Below are 27,685 nucleotides of genomic sequence, written 5' to 3'. Positions count from 1 at the left end.
AGCATCCAAACTTCTTCTGCATAAAACATCAATCTGTATCTCAAGATTCTGACTAGTTAGCTATATGGAGTCTTCAGAAAAGTTGTTCAGAGTATCTGGGTGGTTCAAGAAATGATCGAAATAATTCTGAATTTTTGCATTAGGTGGTGCTAGTGAGCATCCAAATTTCTTCTGCATAAAACATCAATCTGTATCTCAAGAACCTGATAAGTAAGCTATATGGAGTCTTCTGCAAACATGTTTGGAGCATCTTGGCGGCTCAAGAAATGACCGAAATAATTCTGAATTTTTGCGTTAGGTGGCGCTAGTGACGATCTAAACTTCTTCTGCATGAAACATCAATCTGTATCTCAAGAACCTTATAAGTAATGAGGTGGCGCTAGTGAGCATCCAAACTTCTTCTGCATAAAACATCAATCTGTATCTCAAGAACCTGATAAGTAAGCTATATGGAATCTTCAGCAAAGTTGCTTAGAGCATCTTGGCGGCTCAAGAAATGACCGAAATAATTCTGAATTTTTGCATTAGGTGGCGCTAGTGAGGATCTAAACTTCTTCTGTATGAAACATCAATCTGTATCTCAAGAACCTGACTAGTTAGCTATATGGAGTCTTCAGCAAAGTTGTTCAGAGTATCTTGGCGGTTCAACAACTGATCCAAATAATTCTGAATTTTCGCATGAGGTGGCGCTAGTGAGCATCCAAACTTCTTCTATATTAAATATCAATCTGTATCTCAAGAACCTGATAAGTAAGCTATATGGAATCTTCAGCAAAGTTGCTTAGAGCATCTAGGGGGTTCAAGAAATGATCGAAATTATTCTGAATGTTTGCATTAGGTGGCGCTAGTGAGCATCCAAATTTCTTCTGCATAAAACATCAATCTGTATCTCAAGAACCTGATTAGTTAGCTACATGGAGTATTCAGCAAAGTTGTTCAGAGTACCTTGGCGGGTCAAGAACTGATCCAAATAATTCTGAATTTTTGTACGAGGTGGCGCTAGTGAGCATTCAAACTTCTTCTGCATAAAACATCAATCTGTATCTCAAAACCCTGACTAGTTAGCTATATGAAAACAACGTTGCATCCTTCTACTATGCTCGCATCAATATTCGATAATACTCCTAGGAACACGAATATCTCCATCCAATACTAGATCATCATTGGCGGAACTTTCGTCGCTGGATTGTTCTGGTGCTGGTGGCAAAGCAACTATCTCCCGTTGAACCTTTTCAATGATATGATATGATATAATCGATGGCAGCTTCAAATGTTTTGAATTTCATCTCAAGCAATCAGAATCTTCATAATTTTAGTAATATATATATACTGCTGATAATTATTATTATATAAAACCTACCAGTACACCGACCGGATAGAGGAAAATAATCAAATTATACTCCACTGCGCACTTCTAAAGATCCTTCCTCAAACAAACTCGTTGTGAAACAAGGAAAGTTGCGGAAGACACATAAAAACCAGTTCGCTAATACGCGTACCAATTCTTATTGACCGATTTCGTAAACATGCTCAAGGAGGAATAGACGAAATCATTTTGTTGATGTTATGGAGGTACCGATTGAATTTGATATGATGTTCCTAGTTTGCAGTCATATGTTATATTGGTTTCAAAGCAGCCATATTGAGCAAGTCATGAACACCATGGCCGTAATAAAACCAAACAGTGCAGTACGGATCGTTATGTAGAGAAGAAATCTTTTTCAAAGCTTCGAAACCACCACCAATGAAGTTTGCTTCGAGTGATCCGTGAGTGTGCGTGTGTTGAGCTGTTAGAACATTTTTCAACAATGTGCGTCGCATAAAAAAAGGATGTGACGATGAATGAATTTGCTTCTTTATGCAATGAGCAACCAAATGTTGTAGGGAAAAGTATGGGTGAGAACGAGAGATAGCGAGAGAATGAGTGAGAGAGAGAGATAGAGTGAGTGTGAGAGAGATAGAGTGAGAGACAGAAAGAGTGAAAGAGTGAGAAGAGAAAGAGTGAGAGAGAGAAAGAGGAGAGAGTGAGAGAGTTAGAGAGAAAGAGTGAGAAAGGGCGAGAGAGAGAAAGAGTGAGAGAAAAGCAAGAGAGTGAGAGAGAAAGAGTGAGAGAGAAGAGCGAGAGACAGTGAGAGAGAAGAGCGAGAGAGTGATAGAGAAAGGGTGAGAGGGAGCGAGAGAAATAGTGAGAGGGAGAGAGAGAAAGAGTGAGAGGGAGAGAGAGAAAGAGTGAGAGGGAGAGAGAGAAAGAGTGAGAGGGAGAGAGAGAAAGAGTGAGCAAGAGTAAAATTTTCAATTACTTGATTCGTTCTCGAGTCAGGCACAAAAATGTGGTTCATTTGCGTGGGAGCCTCTGCCAAAACCCCCCCCTCCCCCTACCCAAAATGTAGAAGGGATTTCCAACTAGCATTAGGACTTTCTCCGGTCTCCCTGCGTCTCCCAAAAACTATATGATGCTTGTGCCGATTGTAATTGCTATCGAATATACTGCTCAATCGGTACAATCATTTTCAGCACATATGGCCCACCGTGCTAAAAAAAATTGTGACCGTAGATTTTCAATTAAATTATTTTAAGTTTATTATTTTAATGTGTTGAGATGTTCCTGAAAAAATCAAGTGATTATCATGAAAGTGAGTTAATTCGGGCGTTAATGGGTTAATTTAAAGCTTTTCCATTCCCGCCATTGTATGAGTATGTATCTTGCAGGGTTTGTATACCGGGAGTACCGGAACCGGTAATACCAACAGAATTTACAGTACCGATATACCGGTACTGGCCGTAGGAAAAACCGGTATTTTCGATAGTGATAAATTATTCAATATTTCTAATACGCTTCTCAGTTTACAAGAAAAACAACAATGAAAAATGTCCATGTCCTTTTTGTTGCTTACCCCCAACTTGAAAAATAATCTAAACGGCCGATGCAAGAGCTCTTGCACGTCGAAATAAAGTTTAGGATCCACTTCGATTTTAAATGCGTTTCTAATGCCTTAAATATGTTGTCTTATTTATTTGAAGCGATTCATCAATTGAAAATACAATTTCAGGTTTAGGTTTCAAATCGACTAAGTTCTTCTTAGTGATATATGTGCAAAACACTTTCGGATCGTTTTTGGTTCGCTCGCTGTAATAAACCAATCATCATTTTTGGCATGCATTAGTTTTGATTGGCACGACAAATGCGGGGTAAAGCGTACCATTGGTACTTCGTGTACCTGAAGGAATAAAATAGACCCCATTTCGTGGTCCACATCATGTTGCATCGTGTCAGCAATCCTGAAGGCAGCCCCTTCAACGCGATGCAGGTAGCGCAACCCCGGTAAGGTAGCCGAAGATTCTACAGTTATCAAGAAAGACAAAAGTAGAGCAAACGGATTGATTCAACGGCAACAGACAGAGAACGTGAATTCCGGGCGGTGGATCCCATAGCGAACACTTCATTTAAGTACCACATCTACCATAGAGGCGGTGACAGAGCAGAACGAGGAGTTGGCTTCATGCTGATCAAGAAGCAGATCAAGCGTGTTATCCGGTGGAAGCCGATAAGCGACCGCATTTGCATGTTGAGAATAAATGGCAAATTGTTCAACTATAGTCTGATCAGCATCTATGCCCCAACGAACGATAAGCCTGATAAGGATAAGTTCTATGAGAGCCTTGATAAGACCTACGGAGAGTGCCCAACACACGATGTAAAGATTGTCATCGGGGAGGCAAATGCGCAGAACTGAAGAGAAAGTTTCTTTCGCCCTGTCATTGGTACGGAAAGCCTTCATTCCGCTACCATGAATAATGGTCTGCGACTTGTAATCTTTGCTGCAGCTAGAGGGATGGCAATAAGCAGTACCTATTTCGCACGTAAGAATATCCGCAAACACACCTGGCAACATCCGAATGGAGACACTTGCTCACAGATAGACCACGTGCTGGTCGACGGACGACATTTCTCGGATGTTATAGATGTAAGGTCCTTCAGAGGTCCGAACATCGACTCGGATCACTATCTTGTAGTTGCAAAAATTCGGGCGCGACTTTCCAACGTCACGAATTCACAAAACAACAGAACGATGCGTTTCAATATCCAACAGTACCACCAGAAGCTGGACGAGCGGATAGGAGATACCACCGGATCTGGCGACGTCAACAGATTGTGGGAAAATATCCACGAAGCTGTGACTACACAAAAATCTTCATCTCATTCCACGTCGAGCATCCGTGCGAGACGGTTGTAAGTCCGCGTACGGTCTGCTTCTCATTCGGTTTTTTTCCTGAAGTACAGGTAGTGGTTTTTTTTCCGAAAGTGTTTTGAAGCATAGTGCTTGAGTGGAAGTGGTGCTTAGCTGTAGCAGGTAAGTAGCCATTTCGTTGGTTTTGCAACTACGCAAAACTTTGCAGTTTATTCGGCGTCCATCGCAGGCGCAGGCATCATCGTCCCACGCCGACAGTCATCATCCATCGTGCGTCTCCACCAACACAGACGCCGCCGTCCTGCCACCATCCATCCACCCAGTTGCAGTGTTGGGTGCGGCGAGAACACCAACAATAGCGTGGTTCGCTTCGACCGCACCACAGGCGAGTGTCCATCGAGCTAGTGTGTGCTGCCAGAACTGTTAGCCGGCAACACAGCAGTGTGAACGCAAGTATTTAATTGAGCTCCCTCTCATTGTTCCCCTCTCTTCTCCATCTTATTGGAATAGTTTTTTTTTCTTTTTTTTTACTCGTCTTCCCCTCTGTCCCAAATCGTTATTTTGTTTGTGTGTGTGTTTTTTTTCTGCCCTTGTGATAATTGTTTAGTTTTAAAAGAGATTGTGCCTCGCTGCAGCGGCGCATTTCGTGTCCGCAATGCGCGAAGGCGAAGTTGGCGGGGGTACTTCGTATTCCATGTCAGATGTTTCGTTGCATTCGGGTGTTCCAAACCAAAGCCCCCGTCCCAAGGTCTACCCTCACGACTCTAGTGGGCCGTATGTTGTTTTCTTTCGACCCAAAGGCAAACGTTTGAATATCAGCCAGATTAGCAAAGATCTGGAAAAGCGATTTTCGTCTGTCACGACCATTGACATGGTTGGGTCCAGTAAACTCCGTGTCACGGTCAGTTATCAAAAACAGGCCAACGAGATTGCCACCTGTGAGCTTTTCACTCTCGAATATAAGGTGTATTTACCGTCAGCAGTTTGTGAGATCGCGGGGGTGGTGACGGAGGAAATATGACATGCGACGATTTGAATCAAGGTTTCGGTCGTTTCAAGAAAGTTTCTTTGCCTCCTGTTGCGATACTGGATTGCAAACAAATGTATTCGGTGTCGCAGGAGGGAGATAAGCGGAGTTATTCCCCGTCTGACTCTTTCTGCGTCACTTTTCCGGGTCCGCACTGCCTGACTACGTAGTGATTGACAAACTTCGTCTACCTGTTCGGCTGTATGTACCGAAGGTGATGAATTGTGTTATTTGCAAGCAGCTGGGCCACACCGCTCAGTACTGTTGCAATAAACCTCGCTGTGCATCATGCGGAGAGAAGCATGTGGAGGAGCGTGCAAGACGGCACCGAAATGTGTCTATTGTAACGAAAGCCCTCCACATGCTCTTGAAGCTTGCCCAACGTACATACAGCAGCGAATCCACCAGAAGCGGTCTCTTCAGCAACGTTCTCGGCGAAGTTACGCCGAAATGTTGAGGAAGGCCGCTCCTCCACTCGTTTCTGACACCATCTACTCGTCTCTTCCTTTGGACGATCAAGGTAGCTCTGACTCCGAGGTTGGAAATGGGGTTCCCTTTGTTTTCAATGGCTCAATGAGGAAGAGAATAAAACAGAGCCAGCGTCCCTCGAAAAAGCCTAGAAAACAGCCTCAAAGTGAGCCCCAATCCAACATGGTTAAATTCAAAGCGGGAGGAAATTTTCTAAAACGATCAGTTTTGTGGTTTCACATCGGGATGATCGAGAGTTTCCACCGCTTCCGGGAACATCTAAAATCCCAGATACCCCATTTTTTGCGATTTCTCAGCCAGAAAGAGAGCATACAGAGCGAGCAGAAGAACTCCCGAGCGCTCCAATGTTCACACTTTCTGGCATCGTGGAGCTCATCCTCAACTTCTTTGATGCTTCCGACCCCGTGAAGAACATGGTCAAAACTGTTCTTCCTATTCTGACTCCTCGAGTCATTTGTATCCTTCGATGGCTAACTTAGTCAATAAGGGTAACATGATTTCGATTCTACAGTGGAACTGTCGAAGTATTCTTCCAAAATAATATATTTTTAAATTTTTAGTTAACAAATTACAATGTGATGCTTTTGCTTTATGTGAAACATGGCTAACACCAGATGTGAACCTTAATTTTCCTGATTTCAACATAATCCGTCGCGATCGGGCAAATCCATATGGAGGGGTGCTTTTAGGGATCAAAAACAGCACTGCTTCTATAGAGTCGATCTTGCGCCGATGTCTGGCACCGAAGCTGTCGCATGTCAGGTGACTATTCCAGGAAAAGACCTCAGTATCGCCTCGATATATCTTCCTTCATACACCGCGATATCTCGTAGAGATCTCTCGCACATCTGCTCGGTTATGCCCGAGCCACGGTTGCTCCTGGGAGATTTTAACTCCCACGGAGTAGGCTGGGGGAACTATACGACGACAACCGTTCATCAAAGATATACGACCTCTGCGACGACTTCAATATGTCAATTTTGAATACAGGAGAAGTTACACGAGTGGCTCCTCCAGCAAGAGATAGCCGTCTAGATCTTTCCATTTGTTCGAGCTCATTATCGTTGGACTGTACTTGGAAGGTGGTCCAAGATCCCCATGGTAGTGATCATTTGCCGATCGAAGTTTCGATTTCCAATGGACATAAGCAATCTGCTTCCATCGATCTTTCATATGACCTCACGAAGCACATCGATTGGGGCAAATATGCGGACGCCATCAGCGATAGCATACAGTCGATAGAAGCACTTGCCCCGCGGGAAGAGTACAAGTTTCTATCGCAGTTGATTCTTGAAAGTGCTCTTCAGGCACAACGTCGGCCGGTGCCAGGAGCTTCGGTTCGTAGGAAACCCTACAGTCCGTGGTGGGACATCGAGTGTACGCAACTTTATCGCGAGAAATCCGCCGCGTTCAAAGAATTTCGGAAACACGGGGCGATCGTTCTTCACAAACGATACACCGCGCTCGAAATCCAGTTCAAGAAACTGGTCAAAGTGAAGAAGCGCGGATATTGGCGCACTTTTGTTGAAGGTTTATCGCGCGAGACTTCAATGAAAACTCTGTGGACCGTCGGGAGAAGAATGCGCAACGCGTCGTCCGTAAACGAAGATCGTGAAAACTCGTCGCGGTGGATACTTGACTTCGCAAAGAAAGTTTGTCCGGATTCGGTACCGGTGAGGCAAGAGCTACGTGATGCTTTTGCAGACAGGGATGATATGGATCGTCCCTTTTCGATGATTGAATTCTCACTTGCTCTCCTTTCATGTAACAATTCCGCTCCAGGGATGGATAGAATCAGGTTCAATTTGCTCAAAAACCTCCCAGACGTCGCGAAGAGGCGCATATTGAACTTGTTCAATCAGTTACTGGAGTGCAACATTGTTCCGGATGATTGGAGGGAAGTGAGGGTGATAGCCATCCAGAAGCCCGGAAACCGCGTCGGATTGTAACTCGTATCGCCCCATCGCATCGCGATGCTGTCATGTCTTCGGAAGCTGTTGGAAAAGATGATTCTCTTCCGGCTAGACAAATGGGTTGAATCGAATGGTTTGTTGTCAGATACACAATTTGGTTTCCGCAGGGGCAAGGGAACGAACGACTGTCTTGCGTTACTTTCTTCAGAAATTCAACTAACTTTCGCTAAAAAAGAGCAAATGGGCTCAGTGTTTTTGGACATTAGGGGGATTTTGATTCAGTTTGCGTCGATGTCTTATCTGACAAACTCCACGCGTGTGGACTTTCACCACTTTGGAACAACTATTTGTACAATTTGTTGTCAGAGAAGCGTTTGAGTTTTTCTCATGGTGACTCAGCAACTTCATGAATTAGCTACATGGGTCTCCCTCAGGGCTCATATTGAAGCCCCCTTATTTACAATTTTTAGATGAATGTCTCATGCCAAATTGCTCGATGAGACAGCTTGCAGATGATTGTGTTGTATCCGTTTCGGGGCCAACATCGGTTGATCTGCAAGGACCATTGCAAGATACTTTGGACAATTTGTCTACTTGGGCTACGAAGCTGGGTATCGAATTTTCTCCGGAGAAAACTTAGATGGTTGTCTTTTCAAAAAAACTTAAGCCGGCAAAGTTCCCGCTCCAACTGATGGGTAAGACAATCACTCATAGCATATCTTCTAAATACCTCGGGGTCTGGTTCGACTCGAAATGCACCTTCGGGAAGCACATTGTGTATCTGACACAAAAATGCCATAAACGGATCAACTTCATGCGAACAATAACCAGAACATGGTGGGAGCGCATCCTGAAGATCTTATGACGTTGTATAGAACAACCATTTTGTCGGTCCTCGAATACGGTAGTTTCTGCTTCCAGTCCGCGGCTAAAACACACATGCTGAAGCTTCAAAGGATTCAGTACCGCTGTCTCCGTATCGCGTTAGGATGTATGAATTCGACACATACAATGAGCTTGGAAGTACTTGCGGGAGTACTGCCACTAACAGATCGTTTCGCGGAATTATCGCTCCGGTTCCTCATCCGCTGTGAGGTTCTCAATCCATTGATCATTGATAACTTCGAGAAGCTGCTCGAACAAAACCCTCAATCTCGATTCATGAGTATTTACCACTGGTACATAACGCTGGAGGTAAGCCCTTCTTCGGTAGATACCAATCGTGCTAACTTCTTAGACTCTTACAGTTCCTCTGTTACTTTTGATCTGTCCATGAAGCAGGAGGTTCATGGAATACCAGACTTTCTGTGTGCGGAGGTCATACCTCCATTATTTGCAAGCAAATACGGGCACGCCAGTGAGGAGAGAAGCTCTTTTACAGACGGGTCAAAAATTGATGACTCCACTGGTTTCGGTGTTTTCAACGGTGTTTTCATCACTTTAAACTCAAAGAGCCTTGTTCCATGTATACTGCTGAGCTATCAGCTGTACACTATTAACTCGAACAAATCGCATCCCTACTTCCTGCCCACTTTTCATCTTCACAGTCTAAGTTCCTTGGAGGCTGTTCGGTCATTGAAACTCAGTTAAGCACTCAGCGTATCTTCTGAATGGGATACGGAAAGCTTTGAGTGCCTTATCACAACGGTCTTACACAATCACCATGGCTTGGGTCCCTTCTCATTGCTCGATCCCGGGAAATGAGAAAGCGGACTCTTTGGCTAAGGTGGGCGCGTTGGAAGGTTATATTTACGATCGGAAAATCACCTTCGATGAATTTTCCACATTAGTTCGTCAGGAAACCTTGAACAACTGGCAAAAGAAATGGACAAATGGGGTGTTGGGTAGATGGCTGTATACAATTCGCCCGCAGGTGTCGAAGCATTCAAAAAATTAAATATGGGACGATACTTCATTTGAACCATGTGTCGTCTAATGTCCAATCACTACACTCTAAATGCACATCTTTTCAGAGTGGGGCTCTCGGAAGGAAATCTCTGTGTTTGCGGCGAGGATTATCAGGACATCGATCATGTCGTGTGGGCGTGCGAGGAGCATCGTGACCCCAGATCTGCGCTAACTGAACATCTCCGGGTCCGAGGAAAACAACCAAAGCCTATTAGGGAAGTGTTGTCGGGCCTTGATCTCGAGTACATGTCCCTGGTCCACCAATTTTTGAAAGTTGCTGATGTAAAACTGTAATTATTGTCTGCCCATTCCCTTGTCTGTCGTACCCCATATCGAATGTCTTCCTCTTGTTGTACATTTCCATGTCTGTCGTTAATCCCTTCCGTATGTATTCCTCTCGTCGTTGTCTCAAAAAAAAAGTTTGTTTATCCCGTTACAGATGTAAAAATGCGAGGAATGTCAACTTTGTGAACATCAGCATCGTAATTACTTGAGCACCCTAAAATCCTTTCCTATCCTACTGTATTATTGTATTCCCTAACCTCGACTAAACCGCGAGTCTTTCGGTTCCCCAAAACTAACACTATGTATAAGAATCAAGAAATGTATTGTTAAACTTGATTTCGGCTCCGTAACGCTTCACGGCAAATGAGCCTTCCAAATAAACGAAAGATAAAAAAAAAAAAGCTGTGACTACAACAGCGCAGTAAATGTTAGGCACTGCACAGCGACGCCAACGAAATGGTCTGTTTGATGAGGAGTGCCAGCGAATGACGGATGAGAAAAATGTTGCTAGGTGTCGAATGCTAGTGACTCGTACCCGTTCCAACAGAGAGCGGTACAGTGTAGCAAGGGCAGAAGAGAAACGAATCCACCGCAGAAAAAATACAACACGAAGAGAGTGTGATAGCTGAAGCACAGGAAAACATGGATAGAAACGATATGCGGAGGTTTTACGCAACTGTCAATGGCACGCGGGATAAGACTGCGCCAATGCCCGCCATGTGCAATGACCGAGAGGGGAATTTGCTGACAGACAAGACTATGGTGGCAGCCAGGTGGAAGGAGCACTTTGAAGATTTGTTGAACGGTGAAAATGAAAGTGTATTAAGGAGCAGGAAAAATATTTTCTGTAATTTTTTAATGGATTTATGCAGTTTCCGCCAATTCTTCATTAATCTACGTCACGGTGAAAAGGAATTTTTCAACAGGTTATATGTTTTCAGATTGCTGGAAAAACTGATGTTTCATTCATTCACGAACCAGTCTTTTTTCATTTATCCATAAACCCTGTTTCTGGAAAACGTTTTATGAAAATGGTAGACCCTTCAGACCAAAACCTGTACGGCGGTTAAAAAACCCCAAGGGATACATGTGGATAAATAACTGCGAGTCACGCTATATTTTTGTTCATCCCTGCAAAAGGTTAAAAAACTTACCGACATAGTTGATTCAAAAGTATCGATTTTCATATAGCATTGGTTTTTTGAATAGGCACAAGTTATTGGCTCATTAGGCATATCTTCGTGAATATCAATATTATGGCTGAAAGTTAACAAATAGAATAATAAAATCATTTTATATAAGTTCATATGGCCAAATAACTAAACACAAAAATAATTCATGTCAGAACCGACCTTCCTTTTGGGATGTACTGAAGCCGCGAGAGCGGAGCATTGAGCGTGTAGCAGATACCACGTTCTGTTATGACTTGCTTTATGGGCAAATCGTTGTAAGCAGGATCGAAGCTGTTTATGGCCACGTCAACGTGCGGATGTACGGCACTGACCACCGACAGGATGTCAACGTTGGACAGCAACGCCGACATGAATAACGACGGTGAGTTATGCGTATAGTTGCTATCGTTGGCCACGAATGATGCTAATGGGTTGAAATCCGAAACGGTTAGGTTGACAAGTGTTTGGAACAAAGTCAGGATGCGTTCGATGCGCTCTGTGTCTCCCGTTCTGGATAAGTTGTTACTGAAGAAATGAGAGGGACATTCATGTGTTTAATATTGTTGATATAATATAAATTAAAGTAAGACTATTAAAAAAACCAGATTAATCCACCTAGTGGTGATAGTGCTTTTCTCGTTTCTTTCAGTGAGTAATTTCTACGCACTTTTGGTATGATAAAAAGTATTTTGACCATAACTTCTGATCCTATAGTCCGATCCGACCAATTTTCAATAGGAAACAATGGGACCGAGGAAAAGCCATAAGCCCCACTCTGCAACTTCCTGAGAGAAAATCGGCTGAGGGTACATTTTTGAAAAATGTATTTTGACCATTACTCCGAATCCCATAGTCCGATTCCGCCAATTTTTAATACGAAACAATTGGACAAGATTCTACGTCGAAAAAAACTTGTTGCGAGTAAATCAGCTAAGAGTAAGTGCCAAAAAGTGAGTGAGAATTTTTCTTATAAAAAAATATATTTTGGCCAAAATTCCGAAGCCCATAGTCCGATTGGGGCAATTTTCAATACGAAACAATGAGACAAGATTCCGCGTCGAATGCAACTTGCAAATCGGTTAAGGATAAGTGCCTGAAAAATGAGTGAGATTATTTTGCGCACACACATACACACACACATACACACACACGCACACACAGACATCACCTCAATTCGTCGAGCTGAGTCGATCGGTATATAACACTATGGGTCTCCGGGACTCCTATCAAAAGTTCGTTTTTGGAGCGAACATATAGCCTTTACGTATACTTTGCATACGAGAAAGGCAAAAATGAATTTTGGCCATAACTTCGAAACCCATAGTCCGATTGGGCCAATTTTCAATACGAAACAATTGGGCAAGATTCTACGTCGAATGAAGCTTGTTGCGAGTAAATCAGCTAAGAGTAAGTGCCTAAAAAGTGAGTGAGAATTTTTCTTATAAAAAATATATATTTTGGCCATAATTCCGAAGCCCATAGTCCGATTGGGCCAATTTTCAATACGAAACAATGAGACAAGATTCCGCGTCGAATGCAACTCGTTGCAAGAAAATCCGTTAAAAATAAGTGCCTGAAAAATGAGTGAGATTATTTTGCGCACACACATACACACCCATACACACAGGCAAAAAATATAAACTTTGGCCATATCTGTTTAATACCGATCTGTTTAATTTTCAATACGAAACAATGGAACAAGATTCTGCGTCGAATGCAACTTGTTGCAGGCAAATCGGCTAAAAGTAAGTGCCTAAAAAATGAGTGAGAATTTTTCTTGTCAACAAATGTATTTTGGCCATTACTTCGAATCCCATAGTTCGATTCGACCAATTATCAATACGAAACAATGTGACAGGATTTCGCGTCGAACGAAACGTGTTGCGAGCAAATCGGTTAAGGATAAGTGCCTAAAAAATGAGTGAGAATTTTGTACGTGTTTATCATGTGAAAAAGTGGATTTTGGCCATAACTGAAATCCATTGTCCGATCTGTCCAATTTTCAATACGAAACAATGGGACAAGATTCTGCGTTGAATGAAACTTGTTGCGAGTAAATCAGCTAAGAGTAAGTGTCCAAAAAGAGAGTGAGAATTTTTGTTGTAAAAAAAATATATTTTGGCCATAACTCCGAATCCCATAGTCCGATTGGGCCAATTTTCAATACGAAACAATGGGACAAGATTCCGCGTCGAATGCAACTTGGTTAAGGATAAGTGCAAATCGGTTAAGGATAAGTGCCTGAAAAATGAGTGAGATTATTTTGCGCACACACATACACACACACATACACACACGCACACACAGACATCACCTCAATTCGTCGAGCTGAGTCGATCGGTATATAACACTATGGGTCTCCGGGACTCCTATAAAAAGTTCGTTTTTGGAGCGAACATATAGCCTTTACGTATACTTTGTATACGAGAAAGGCAAAAATGAATTTTGGCCATAACTTCGAAACCCATAGTCCGATTGGACCAATTTTCAATACGAAACAATTGGGCAAGATTCTACGTCGAATGAAGCTTGTTGCGAGTAAATCAGCTAAGAGTAAGTGCCTAAAAAGTGAGTGAGAATTTTTCTTATGAAAAATATATTTTGGTCATAATTCCGAGGCCTATAGTCCGATTCTGCCAATTTTCAATACGAAACAATGGGACATGATTCCACGTCGAATGCAACTCCTTGCGAGAAAATCCGTTAAAAATAAGTGCCTGAAAAATGAGTGAGATTATTTTGCGCACACACATACACACACACACATACACACACGCAAAAATATAAACTTTGGCCATATCTGTTTAATACCGATCTGTTTAATTTTCAATACGAAACAATGGAACAAGATTCTGCGTCGAATGCAACTTGTTGCAGGCAAATCGGCTAAAAGTAAGTGCCTAAAAAATGAGTGAGAATTTTTCTTGTCAACAAATGTATTTTGGCCATTACTTCGAATCCCATAGTTCGATTCGACCAATTATCAATACGAAACAATGGGACAGGATTTCGCGTCGAACGAAACTTGTTGCGAGCAAATCGGTTAAGGATAAGTGCTTGAAAAATGAGTGAGAATTTTGTACGTGTTTATCATGTGAAAAAGTGGATTTTGGCCATAACTTCGAAATCCATTGTCCGATCTGTCCAATTTTCAATACGAAACAATGGGACAAGATTCTGCGTTGAATGAAACTTGTTGCGAGTAAATCGGCTAAGAGTGAGAATTTTTCTTGTAAAAAATATATATTTTGGCCATAACTCCGAATCCCATAGTCCGATTCGGCCAATTTTCAATACGAAACAATGGGACAAGATTCCGCGTCGAATGCAACTTGTTGCGAGCAAATCGGTTAAGGATAAGTGCCTGAAAAATGAGTGAGATTATTTTGCGCACACACATACACACACACACACACACATCCACACAGAAGAGGAGCGTGTTGAACGACGGGTGGCGTTCGTGGCTGCTAGAGCCGCTCTGAAGACTGAGATTAGATCAAGCAAAAAAGCCTGCTTCGAGGGCCTGTGTCAAAGTGCCAACGCGAATCCATGGGGTGACGCCTATAGGGTCGTAATGGCCAAGACACGTGGGGCGATGGCCCCTACAGAGCGGTCTCCAGAGATGCTGGAGAGGATCATCGCGGGGCTCTTCCCACGTCACGATCCAAGTCCCTGGCCTCCCTTTGTGGAGCTGCCACGGGCCAGGGTGGCCGACGAGGGAAGAGTAACGGTGGCGGAACTTGCGGGGATTGCACAGTCCCTTAGTGTAGGTAAGGCGCCAGGACCGGATGGTATTCCGAACCTGGCCATCAAAGCGGCCATTGCCGAGGCTCCCGAGATGTTCAGATCTGCCATGCAGAGATGCCTGGACGAGGAGTCTTCCTGAAGCACGGAAAAGGCAGAGCTTGGTCCTATTGCCAAAAGCGGGATCACCGGGGGATCCGTCGGCATATAGACCAATATGCCTGCTTGATACGGCGGGGAAAGTGCTCGAGAAGATCATCCTCAACAGGTTGTTGATACGCACGGAGGGTGCGGATGGCCTATCGAGTAACCAGTTTGGCTTCCGAAAGGGTAAGTCGACCGTAGACGCTATCTTGTCGGTTACCAAATCCGCGGAGATAGCTATTCAGCGTAAGAGGAGGGGAGTTCGCTATTGTGCAGTAGTGACTCTCGACGTGAGGAATGCTTTCAATAGTGCCAGTTGGGCAGCTATTGCAGATGCGCTCCTGCGTCTTGGAATTCCTGAGTACCTGTACAAGATTCTCGGAAGCTACTTCCAGAATCGAGTACTGGTATACGACACGGAGGCGGGTTGGAAGTGCGTTGACATAACCTCAGGGGTTCCGCAAGGTTCCATACTGGGTCCGGTGTTATGGAACGTCATGTACGACGGTGTCTTGAGGTTGAAGTTCCCGGTGGGCGTGGCAATCGTCGGCTTTGCTGACGATATTACGCTGGAGGTCTACGGCGAATCGATCGAAGAGGTGGAATTGACTGCAGCCCACTCGATCGCAATTGTGGAGGAGTGGATGAGTTCCAGGAAGTTAGAACTGGCTCACCACAAGACTGAGGTGGTTGTTGTGAACAACCGAAAGTCGGAGCAACAAGCGGTGATAAGGGCAGGCAACTGCACGGTCACCTCTGAACGCTCCATCAAACTCTTGGGGGTAATGATCGACGATAAGCTCACCTTTGGTAGCCACGTCAAGGCACTGCAAGCGTGCCTCCACAGCTATAGCGGCATTGTCCCGGATGATGTCCAATAGCTCTGCGGTTTATGCCAGCAAGCGCAAGCTTCTGGCTAGCGTTGTTCTGTCCATACTGAGGTATGGGGGGCCAGCTTGGGGCACGGCCCTGCGTATTAACTGCTACAGAACTAAGTTAGAAAGTACGTATAGGCTCATGTGCCTAAGTTGCTTTGGTTTGGTTGGTTTGGTTGCCATGGTTGCTTCAGACAGTACCTACACCGGTTCGGACACTCGGCCTCGCCCGAGTGTCCGGTGTGCGTAGGTTTAGAGGAAACGGCGGAACACGTGTTGTTCGTGTGCCCGCGTTTTCGCACAATGCGTGACCACATGCTTGCCACATGTGGTCTGGATACTACCCCGGACAACCTAGTCCGGAGGATGTGTAAAGATGAAGTTGGCTGGAACGCCGTTTTATCGGCTATCGTCCAAATCGTCTCGGAGCTACACAGAAGGTGGCGCGTGGACTCGAGGAATGGCTAGTTCAGGCGCAAATAAGAGGTGGTCCAAGGGTTCGGAGTCGGCTTCATGGGTCATACCGGTGTCCTGTGGTCGAACTCGATCCTTTTATCGAACAAGTGGCCGCGTGAAAAACAACATGGTATCGTCGCTTTCGCGGCGTCGGTCAACCGGGCGGGTTCCGAGCCCGAGGACGGAAAGGGGTCCTCGTCAAGGCTGGGGCAGGCGTAGGCACCGCGTCGGCAAGTCCCTCTGTGTGCTGGCGAATAGGCCCTATCGCAGAAAGGTCAATTTGGGGTGCACGCGACATCATCATTCTTGATACCAGTCGTGCAGAGGGAAGCAGGCGCGAAGTCGACCCTGCCCACCTTCCGAGGACATAGGGCGTGGTAAGGCCACCTGGAAAGCCGGCAATGCGCTGGCACGATACCATGGTGTTCTTCTAAAAAGCGAGTCACGATGTTCGATGCTGCAAGGACACGCAGCTAACCTCGAGGGTGCGTTATGCACTGGCCCCCTTTGAAGCATTACTTTCTGGTTGTACCGAAGGGACGATGGGCTTGGCGACAATGAAAACGGTTTAGCTGGTCGGGGATGCAGTCCTGCCTCCCTCATTGGAGGTGGCCCCTAACCCAGCACTTCCTGGTCAACCCAGGATGTCTGTTGAGCAGATTCCCCCTCCATTGTTTAGGAAGAAAAAAAAAAACACACATACACACACACATACACACACATACGCACACACATACACACACACATACGCACACACATACACACACACTCGGGGGCAGCAGGGACTTTGTCCAAGGGCTTCACGACCCCTCCCCATGCCCACTGCGAGTTAGACCGGGACCATCGTCCCTAACCCCTAATCCCAAGGCGTCAAGCGACCCGTGCCGAGAGGATGCATGGCCAGGGGGGTGAAATAATAAGCTAGGCCTTTAACGGAGCCTGTGGGGTACCTGGGCACCCTCCACAGTAATTGTCCCTTACCGCGTTATGCTGGGCTCTGGCGTGGTGGACCTCTTTTCCCGAGCAACTCGTGGGACCAAAATGGAAAACCAAGTCAATTCTTCAATTAGTGGTAGTAGTCTAGGCGACAACCCCTTCGCAAGAGGTGGGTTGTTCAGGTCTCCGCCTAGGAGGCCAGAGGCAATAGTCGGCAGCTCAGTGCGCAGCGCCAGCGTGGGTCACTCAACCTTCCTCTCGGCTATAAAAACACCGGAAGGGGTTATTGACGGCCCATGGCTTGTGAAGGCGATGAACCGCAAACGCGATGGGCTTTCGGCCTTCGAGGTGGCGACGGAACAGCTGGACGCCATCATCGACTTTGCGTCATCGAAGCATAATATCAGCAAGGACCTCAAGAGGAGCTTGCAGAAACTTCGAAAGTCGATGCTGGACGCCAAGCTGGAGAGGGCGGTCGGGAAGGCCAAGTGTAAACCCGTGAAATCGGTGGAGTCGAGGTCTACCCAGACTGAGGCCCAAGGATTCGCGGACTCGGGCAAGGTCGAGTCGACCGAAGGCGTGCCAGCTAAGACGGTGGTGCCAAAGTCTACCCAGACTGAGGCTCAAGTATTTGCGGGTACGTCGGGGTGACTACTCCAACGGAGCAGACACAAAACGGGGAGACAGTCTCAGGGGATGAGCTCCCTGGTGGCCGCTCTAAAACGCGGAGGGTTACTACCCCGAACAAGGGTAGTGGGGCTGGGAAGCTGAACCCCGGTCAGGTACCTCCAAAACCGGGGGAGGAAGGACCTGGAAGGGTCCGTCCACTCAGGCAAGACGGTGGTAAGGGGTTACGGCAGGCTGAAAGTTCTCAGCCGCACCAGACCAGGGAAATAGAGGGGAATGACGCCTCCTGGACCCTGGTCAAGAACAAGAGGAAACCGAAGACGTCAAGGGCCGAAAAAAAAAAAAAAACACACACATACACACAGACATCACTTCAATTCGTCGAGCTGAGTCGATCGGTATATAACACTATGGGTCTCCGGGACTCCTATAAAAAGTTCGTTTTTGGAGCGAACATATAGCCTTTACGTATACTTTGTATACGAGAAAGGCAAAAAGGCAAAAAAATAAACTTTGGCCATATCTGTTTAATTTTCAATACGAAACAATGGAACAAGATTCTGCGTCGAATGCAACTTGTTGCAGGCAAATCGGCTAAAAGTAAGTGCCTAAAAAATGAGTGAGAATTTTTCCTGTCAACAAATGTATTTTGGCCATTACTTCGAATCCCATAGTTCGATTCGACCAATTTTCAATACGAAACAATGGGACAGGATTTCGCGTCGAACGAAACTTGTTGCGAGCAAAACGGTTAAGGATAAGTGCCTGAAAAATGAGTGAGAATTTTGTACGTGTTTATCATGTGAAAAAGTGGATTTTGGCCATAACTTCGAAACCCATAGTCCGATCTGTCCAATTTTCAATACGAAACAATGGGACATGATTCTGCGTTGAATGAAACTTGTTGCGAGTAAATCAGCTAAGAGTAAGTGTCTAAAAAGTGAGTGAGATTTTTTGTTGTATAAAAATATATTTTGGCCATAACTCCGAAGCCCATAGTCCGATTCGGCCAATTTTCAATACGAAACAATGGGACAAGATTTTGCGTCGAATGCAACTTGTTGCGAGCAAATCGGTTAAGCATAAGTGCCTAAAAAATGAGTGAGAATTTTGTACGTGTTTATCATGTGAAAAAGTGGATTTTGGCCATAACTTCGAAACCCATAGTCCGATCTGTTCAATTTTCAATACGAAACAATGGGACATGATTCTGCGTTGAATGAAACTTGTTGCGAGTAAATCAGCTAAGAGTAAGTGTCTAAAAAGTGAGTGAGAATTTTTGTTGTAAACAAATATATTTTGGCCATAACTCCGAAGCCCGTAGTCCGATTCGGCCAATTTTCAATACGAAACAATGGGACAAGATTCCGCGTCGAATGCAACTTGTTGCGAGCAAATCGGTTAATGATAAGTGCCTGAAAAATGGATGAGATTATTTTGCGCACATACACACACACACACACACACACATACACACCCGCATACCCACACCCAGACTCACACGTACACACAGACATCACTTCAATTCGTCGAGCTGAGTCGATCGGTATATAACACTATGGGTCTCCGGGACTCCTATAAAAAGTTCGTTTTTGGAGCGAACATATAGCCTTTGCGTATACTTTGTATACGAGAAAGGCAAAAATGATATATATTAAATGAAATTCTTCATCTTCAATGGCTCTACATTCCGACTGGAACTTGGTCTACTTTTCAATTTAGTATTATTTCAGCATTTCCTCAGTTATTAATTGAAAGCTTTTCTATGCCCGCCATTGCATGAGTATTTGAGATTCCAGCCATTTTCGCTGTCCCGGGATGACATTTTTCCGGTATCCCGGGAAATCCTGGGATCACTATGTTTGCCTTTCTCGTACAACAAAGTTGTATCGAAAGGCTTTAATTTCACTCCGAAAACGAACTTTTTATAGAAGCCACGTAGGCCCAAAGTGTTGTATACCAATCGACTTAGCTTAATGAGCTAAGCAAATGTCTGTCAAGTTGCATTCGACAGGAGACAAAACCTAGTTGATCACTATTAAATTTTATAACGATCGACCGTTGTGTTAAAAAGTTATAAAGGAGATGGTATATTTAACCATTTTAGCACCATACAAGGTTGGTGTCTTGGCTCAATGCGAGAAAGGCAATATCACTACTCGGTGAATTAAGTTACGTAAGGCAACAGGATCGTAAATGCTATAGGATCACTCCAAAACCGAACTTTTGAAAGAAGGCTCGGAGACCTATAGTGTTATACACCAATCGACTCAGCTCGACGAATTGAGGTGATGTCTGTATGTGTTTTTTTTCTTCCTAAGCAATGGAGGGGGAATCTGCTCAACAGACATCCTGGGTTGACCAGGAAGTGTGGGGTTAGGGATCACTGAGGGAGGCAGGACTACATCCCCGACCCGCTAAACCGTTTCCATTGCCGCCAAGCCCATAGTCCCTTCGGTACAACCAGAAAGTAATGCTTCAAAGGGGGGCCAGTGAACAACGCACCCTCGGGGTTAGCTGCGTGTCCTTGCAGCACCGAACATCGTAACTCGCTTTTTTAGAAGAACACCATGGTATCGTGCCAGTGCGTTGCCGGCTTTCCAGGTGGCCTTACCACGCCCTATGTCCTCGGAAGGTGGGAAGGGTCGACTTCGCGCCAGCTTCCCGCTGCACGACTGGTATCAAGAATGATGATGCCGCGTGCACCCCAAATTGACCTTTCTGCGATAGGGCCTATTCGCCAGCACACAGAGGGACTTGCCGACGCGGTGCCTACGCCTGCCCCAGCCTTGACGAGGACCCCTTTCCGTCCTCGGGCTCGGAACCCGCCCGGTTGGCTCCGTTGGAGCAGTCACCCCCGACGTACCCGCAAATACTTGAGCCTCAGTCTGGGTAGACTTTGGTATCACCGTCTTCGCTGGCACGCCCTCGGTCGATTCGACCTTGCCCGAGTCCGCGAATCCTTGGGCCTCAGTCTGGGTAGACCTCGAATCCACCGATTTCACGGGTTTACACTTGGCCGTCCCGACCGCCCTCTCCAGCTTGGCGTCCAGCATCGACTTTCGAAGTTTCTGCAAGCTCCTCTTGAGGTCCTTGCTGATATTATGCTTCGATGACGCAAAGTCGATGATGGCGTCCAGCTGTTCCGTCGCCACCTCGAAGGCCAAAAGCCCATCGCGTTTGCGGTTCATCGCCTCCACAAGCCATGGGCCGTCAATAACCCCTATCGGCGTTTTTTTAGCCGAGAGGAAGGTTGAGTGACCCACGCTGGCGCTGCGCACTGAGCTGCCGACTATTGCCTCTGGCCTCCTAGGCGGAGACCTGAACAACCCACTTCTTGCGAAGGGGTTGTCGCCTACACTACTACCACTAATCGAAGAATTGACTTGGTTTTCCATTTTGGTCCCACGAGTTGCTCGGGAAAAGAGGTCCACCACGCCAGAGCCCAGCATGACGCGGTAAGGGACAATTACTGTGGAGGGTGCCCAGGTACCCCACAGGCTCCGTTAAAGGCCTAGCTTATTATTTCACCCCCCTGGCCATGCATCCCCTCGGCACGGGTCGCTTGACGCCTTGGGATTAGGGGTTAGGGACGATGGTCCCGGTCTAACTCGCGGTGACCATGGGGAGGGGTCGTCAAGACCTTGGACAAAGTCCCTGCTGCCCCCATGTCTGTATGTATGTATGTATGTATGTATGTGTGTGTGTACAAACAAAATGTGAGAAACACTTTTTCGTACGTAGCCTTATCCGGTTTGCTTGCAACAGGTTGCATTCGCCATGGAATCCTTGCTAATTTTTCGCTATTGAAAATTGACCCAATCGGCCATTGCATTCTGGAGTTATTGAAAAAAAAACATTGTTTTTTCCCATTTTTCCCAAGGAAAAAAAATTCAAAATCGGCATGAAATCGAATAAAGCCCCAGGGGTCGACCGCATATCAGCCGAGATGCTCAAAGCTGACCCCATGACATCCGCTCAACTACTGCATCGTTTATTTCGTAATATCTGGGACACCGCAACTTTCCCGGTCGACTGGATGCAAGGTATCTTAGTGAAGGTGTCCAAAAAGGGTGACCTGACTGTATGCGATAGCTGGCGAGGCATTATGTTGCTGTGTACCGTTCTCAAACTTCTGTGCAAAATTATTTATTTATTTATTTTTGTGGACCTGTGTGGACCATATTGTCACGCTCCGCATAATTCTGGAGCAGGTCAACGAATTCCAAGAGTCCCTTTACTTGGTATTCATTGACTACGAAAAAGCTTTCGACCGTCTCAATCACGAGAATATGTGGGGCGCCCTGAGACGCAAGGGGGTTCCTGAGAAAATCATCGGCCTCATCAAAGCACAGTACGAGGCCTTTTCGTGTAGAGTGCTGCACAATGGGGTCCTGTCCGACCCTATCCGGGTCGTAGCTGGTGTGAGGCAAGGATGTATTCTATCGCCGTTACTGTTCCTCATCGTAATCGATGAGATTCTGGTACATGCGATTGACCGTGAACCAAACCGCGGGCTGTTATGGCAGCCTATAACCATGGAGCACCTAAACGACTTCGAATTGGCGCTCTGATATGCAGAGTAAGCTCAACGACCTTGCCGAGCGCTCCTCCTCGGCAGGTTTAGTCATCAACGTCAACAAAACCAAATCGTTGGATGTAAACACGGTGACTCCTTCCAGTTTCACAGTAGCCGGGCAACCAGTGGAGAATGTTGAAAGCCAAATGGCGTCAGACGGCGGTACCAAGATCGACATAGGCGCACGGATCAAGAATTCAGGAAATATCTGGAAGAACAGGCAGATAAGTGAATGCACCAAAATACGAATTTTCAACTCTAACATGAAATCTGTGCTGTTATACGCTAGCGAAACATGGTGTGTATCAGTGGAGAACACTCAACGGCTGCAGGTGTTCATTAGCAGATGCCTGCGGAATATAATTCGGGCCTGGTGGCCTCACAACTGGATCTCAAACAACGAGCTCTATCGTCGTTGTCACCAGAGGCCGATAGCAACAGAACTTCGGGATCGGAAGTGGGGTTGGGTCGGCCACACTCTACGTAGGGACGGAAACGAAATCTGTTAACAAGCATTATACTGGAACCCAGCGGGACATCGCAGCAGAGGCAGACCCAGAGGCTCATGGCGGCGAAGCCTCAATAAAGAAATAAAAGAAGTCGACCGAAATCTAACCTGGCCACAGGTTAAAGCGATAGCCGGGCAACGCTCAGGATGGAGATCTTTCAAGTCGGCCCTTTGCACCACCGGAGGTGTACAGGATCCATAAGTAAGTAAGTAAGTAACCTATTTTAGGGTCTCCAAAACGGCATGGAGTTCAGAACATACGATCTACCCGATCAACCAAGTCCTGAACGATGTTTACGTGCAACGCTAAACATTCCAGCAGGTCTATTGAGCCGAAAGGATTTCACTCATTACTTTTACAAACTACTACAGGCCTTTAGAGTTCTCCAAAATGTCCTGGAGTTTAAAACATGCGATCTACCCGATCAACCAAGTCCTGATTTAAGTATCCGCGCATTGTTAAACATGCCAGCCATTGAGTTGATAGAATTTCATTCATAATGTTTACTAGCTGCTACAAGTCTTGTTGGTTCTACAAAAAGATCGGGAGTTGAAAAGATGCTACCTACTCTATCATCCAAGTCGTGAACTATGTATACGTGCAACGCTAAACATCCCAGCAGGTTCATTAAGCTGATAGTTTATTTATCATCAGACTAAGGCCGGAGTGGCCTGTGCTGCACATAAAAGACTTCTCCATTCAGCTCGGCTGATAGTATTGCACTTATTACTTTTACAAGCTACTACAGGCCATTTTGGTTTTCCAAAACGTCAAAATATGCGATCTACATGATCAACCAAGCCCTAAACAAAGTATCCGTGCATCGATAAACATCACAGTAGGTCCATTGAGCCGATAGGCTTTCACACAATACTCTAAAAGCTGCTGCAGGCCTTTTTGGTTCTTCAAACCGGCCTGTAGCTCAGAACGTGCGATCTACCTGATCAACCAAGTCCTAAACGATATATTCGTTTAGCGCTAAGCATCACAGCAGGTCCATTGAGCTGATAGAATTCCACTCACTGTGGGCTGAACTCCAGAACTTTTTTTTAGTACCTTGAACATCTCGTATTTAACTAAATTGGATTTGCATGATGCGTATATACTTATTGAACCAGATTGAGTGTTTACCAGTGATGAGGGAATTGCAATAACATTTGTTGGTCCGGTAGATACAGTAGCCTGATCTCCAGAACGTTTTGGAGTACCTTGAGTACATCGTATTCTTGAAAGTTATCACAGACATAACGTTCAGGATGACTCAACTTGCCTGATTATTCAGACCTGTCAAACAATGTGATTTAGGATTCAAACATGTCAGATTCATTTGCATGCTCTCAGAAGCGAAATCTTCCCAAGGTTTCGGCTATTTCCAGGGTATAGGCAAACCCCTCGATATTTTTCCTGCAAAGCCAGCATCCCGGCGATCAATTTTGCTGAAGAAAGTGGGGACCTATCTCTCATCCATGATTTTACACAGTCAATCTATAACGCTGGGCATATATGACCCATCCGTTCTGAAAGGGTTAAGCTGGAATACTCAGCAATGATTGATGTTAACTTTGATTAATTGAAAAGAAGAATTCAATAGTATTGAGAGAGCTAAGGCTTTATCTGTAAACTCCAGTATCGTATTGTATAAGCAGTATCATGTAAGTTGTCAATGCGCCAAATATCTAAAAGGAAAACATATAGTCATTATAGATAATCGTTTTAGGATATTTCTGATCAGCATACGGGAGACAGAATTTGCAAGTCTAGTTCTACAATACCGCAGGCCATATAATAACCATCATTTAATAATAATTGACGTGAGAATTTCTCTACCTAGAATTGATAAAATAAATGCTGTTATGCTGAATATAATAATACAAAGAAACATATTGTTTCACTTACTACTTCATTTAGCTTCAGGTTCTCCACACCACAAAGATTGAGGCCAATTTTTTTCATCTGAGATATCAATTACTGATATTAGAGATTAACTGCATAAGAAAAATATCACAATTTATATCGCTCTTACCTCATACTTCACTAGATGATTTGGGTAAAGAAACAGCATAAGGTAGCCAAATTGCAAGATGATATAGGAAATTGTGTACATGAAATAAATAAGGCTTTCCATCGATGTATTTTTTTGATGACTGAACTGATAAACTTCTAAGAACAGCACGCTAGATACAACTATCACCATAAATATTGTGTTCAGCAAAAACCATCCGAATATCTTATTCACGTCATACATCAAATGATTGATTAGAAGAGTTTTTTGTTGAAGAAATTCTAATGTATTGAAAGTATCTTTCTCGTTTGCTGTATGCTGATTAATAATTTGCTCCTTCAGAATGCGGTTCGAGTACTTCGTGATCTGATGAATCACGCTTACAAAATATGTGTACTGGATCATGGCCGTGAATGTAATCAAATGTGGTACAATGTATGATCCCATGGAAATAAGACTTTTGGACAAATTTGCACTTGAGCCAATGTCGCAGATGACTTCGAACGTAAACAAGATCAGTGCGCTAATGAGAATCATCTTGAGACTATGTTTGGCATTCTGTAATATTTTGTTTTCTCCGTATGACTCGTACCCACAGAGCAGTTCAACTAACTTTCGTGCAATAAGGCGATACTGTGCCGAATGGAATCGGCAACCGATGAATACCATTGACATGCTGATTGAAGATGGGAAAATCACTAAATAGAACAAAAATTTGGTGAAAAATGGCAGATTCAAATGCGTCGTCTGCATGATGGTATGATAGGCACAGTATAGGTGACATCCATACAGTATGACGGTCCAACAAACTTGCACAGTGGTATAACAGATTAGTTTAAAATCGTTCCTGTGGAGTGGGTTCGATATGCCCAGTAGGTCTAATGAATAAGGAATGGTTCCAAAAAACTGACAGGTTCTTTGAATAATAGCAAATGATTTGGATAGCTCATTGCCCAAATGGAAAGTCCCTGTACTTGGGGACGTCATTTTCACTACTGATGTGATGTTCACCCTGCATTGATGCACATATGTGACGATGAATTATTTATTATCTCCTTTGGTGGTTTTCAACTCTTTTATTACAGTATATTACCAGCGAGATATAATCTCATACAGTTGAAATTGAAGGCCAGGGGTTCACCTCCGCTGGAATCGCTGTCTCCTGAGCTGAGAACGAAATGTTAGCGATTGGACAGATAAATGCCCAAGGTAGGAAGGAAAAATAAACACCTGTGATAATCTTCTTGAATAGTTTATTTCCTATATTGTTATTATTTTTTATTGTTTATTTTTTGGGAGGCTCGTTTTCCGTGAAGCATAAAGTCTAGCATAAAGCATAAAGTAAAGCAGCTAAAGTCAGGACTTTCTATATAATTATACATAAGGTTAGTTTTACGGATCCGAAAAAACTTACGGTTTGGTCGAAGTTAGAAAAGTACAGTAATACAGTAGTATAGAAAGGGAATTTAAGGGGCTTAAGTAATTACCAAATACCATGCAGATGTTTACATAGTTGACATTCTTGGTGATATTTCATCTGTATAGGGACATTTACGAGAGGTTATTTGCCTGCTGTAAGAATTATATCGGTCCGTGTCAACATGGTTTCTTTTCTGGTCGGTCTGTGGAAACGAATCTCATAAGCTTTACATCGTTTGGCACAACGTGAGCAAAAAGTATCAAATCGATGCCGTGTATACGGATATTAAAGCAGCGTTTGATAAAGGTAATCATATATACTTCTCGCTAAATTGGGGAAAATTGGATGCTCTATAGCTTTCTGCAATTGGCTTAAATCCTTACGTCATCATAGGAAACTACTCATCTCACTGTTTCTCGAACGGCTTGGGTGTCCCTCAAGGAAGTACGCTTGGCCCATTGCTGTTTTCGCTCTTCGTGAAAGATGTTACCTTCATCTGACAATGTGGGGGCTTGCTGTTGCTTGCGGATGATCTCAAAATGTATCTCGTTGTTCGAAAATTGGCGGACTGCCAAGAACTGCAGAAGCTTTTGGACATCTTCAAGGATTGGTGTGATCGGAATATGATGGTTCTTGCTGTCTCCAATTGCTACGACATTAGCTTTCGCCCGACAGTCGAGACTTTGGTTTTCGATTACAAGATTGCAGGAATTACTTTTCAACGCTTTGACCATGTTAAAGATCTTGGTGTCCTACAGGCTAACTTACAGTCATCATCTAACAACTACCATTGATATAGCAATTCGTCAGCTTGGATTCATTTTCAAAATTTCCAGTGAATTCCGTGAACTTTTGTGCTTCAAATCACATTACTGTTCGTTAGTACGCCCTCAACTAGAATTTGCTTCTGCTGTTTGGAATCCTTATCAAGCAGTATGGGCCGCTCGGTTTATTTCTGTTCAACACAACTTCGTCAGATATGCACTGCCCCATGTACCTGCTATCGGAGTATGACGTGCCTGATTTGCTAGGTAAGATTCAACTTTATGCCCCTTCTAGAACACTTCGACCTAGAGCTTTGCTGTATGAAGCAGCACAAACCACCAACTATGCTGCTAACAGCTGCTTCGTTGTCATGATTCGCCGTTTTAACGAAGGTTCCATTGTATTCGATTTCAACATCAGCACATTAGAATTTCGGCAACGTCTTTTAAGCTTTTATAACAACTGACACTGTTTAGCTTTAAGTTTTTATGTAGACAACACAGTCAGATGAAAAATGATACAAATAGGTATATAAATAAATAAATAAACAAGCATTTTCTTGAGAGACAACAATGAGAGGAGGACATGCAAAGGGGACTAACGGCAGATACCAAGAAAAACAAGAAGAAGACATATGGAGGGAT

General features: G+C 44.4%; 1 protein-coding gene across 1 annotated transcript in view; it reads right to left on the bottom strand.

Moving 5' to 3' along the window:
* The window catches only part of LOC134215512 (sodium channel protein Nach-like), a 48,160-nt gene that overhangs the window by 5,590 nt on the left and 14,885 nt on the right, over positions 1-27,685 (bottom strand). The window contains exons 3-4 of the mRNA XM_062694689.1: positions 11,165-11,509; positions 10,967-11,072 (exon numbers count right to left, since the gene is read on the bottom strand). Of these exons, the coding sequence (XP_062550673.1) occupies positions 10,967-11,072; positions 11,165-11,509 (451 nt within the window). The remainder of the gene's footprint in view (positions 1-10,966; positions 11,073-11,164; positions 11,510-27,685) is intronic.

Source organism: Armigeres subalbatus, chromosome 2 (genome assembly GCF_024139115.2).
Source record: "Armigeres subalbatus isolate Guangzhou_Male chromosome 2, GZ_Asu_2, whole genome shotgun sequence".
Taxonomy (NCBI): domain Eukaryota; kingdom Metazoa; phylum Arthropoda; class Insecta; order Diptera; family Culicidae; genus Armigeres; species Armigeres subalbatus.
Note: the sequence above shows the minus strand (reverse complement) of the source record. Positions and strands in the feature narration are given on the sequence as shown.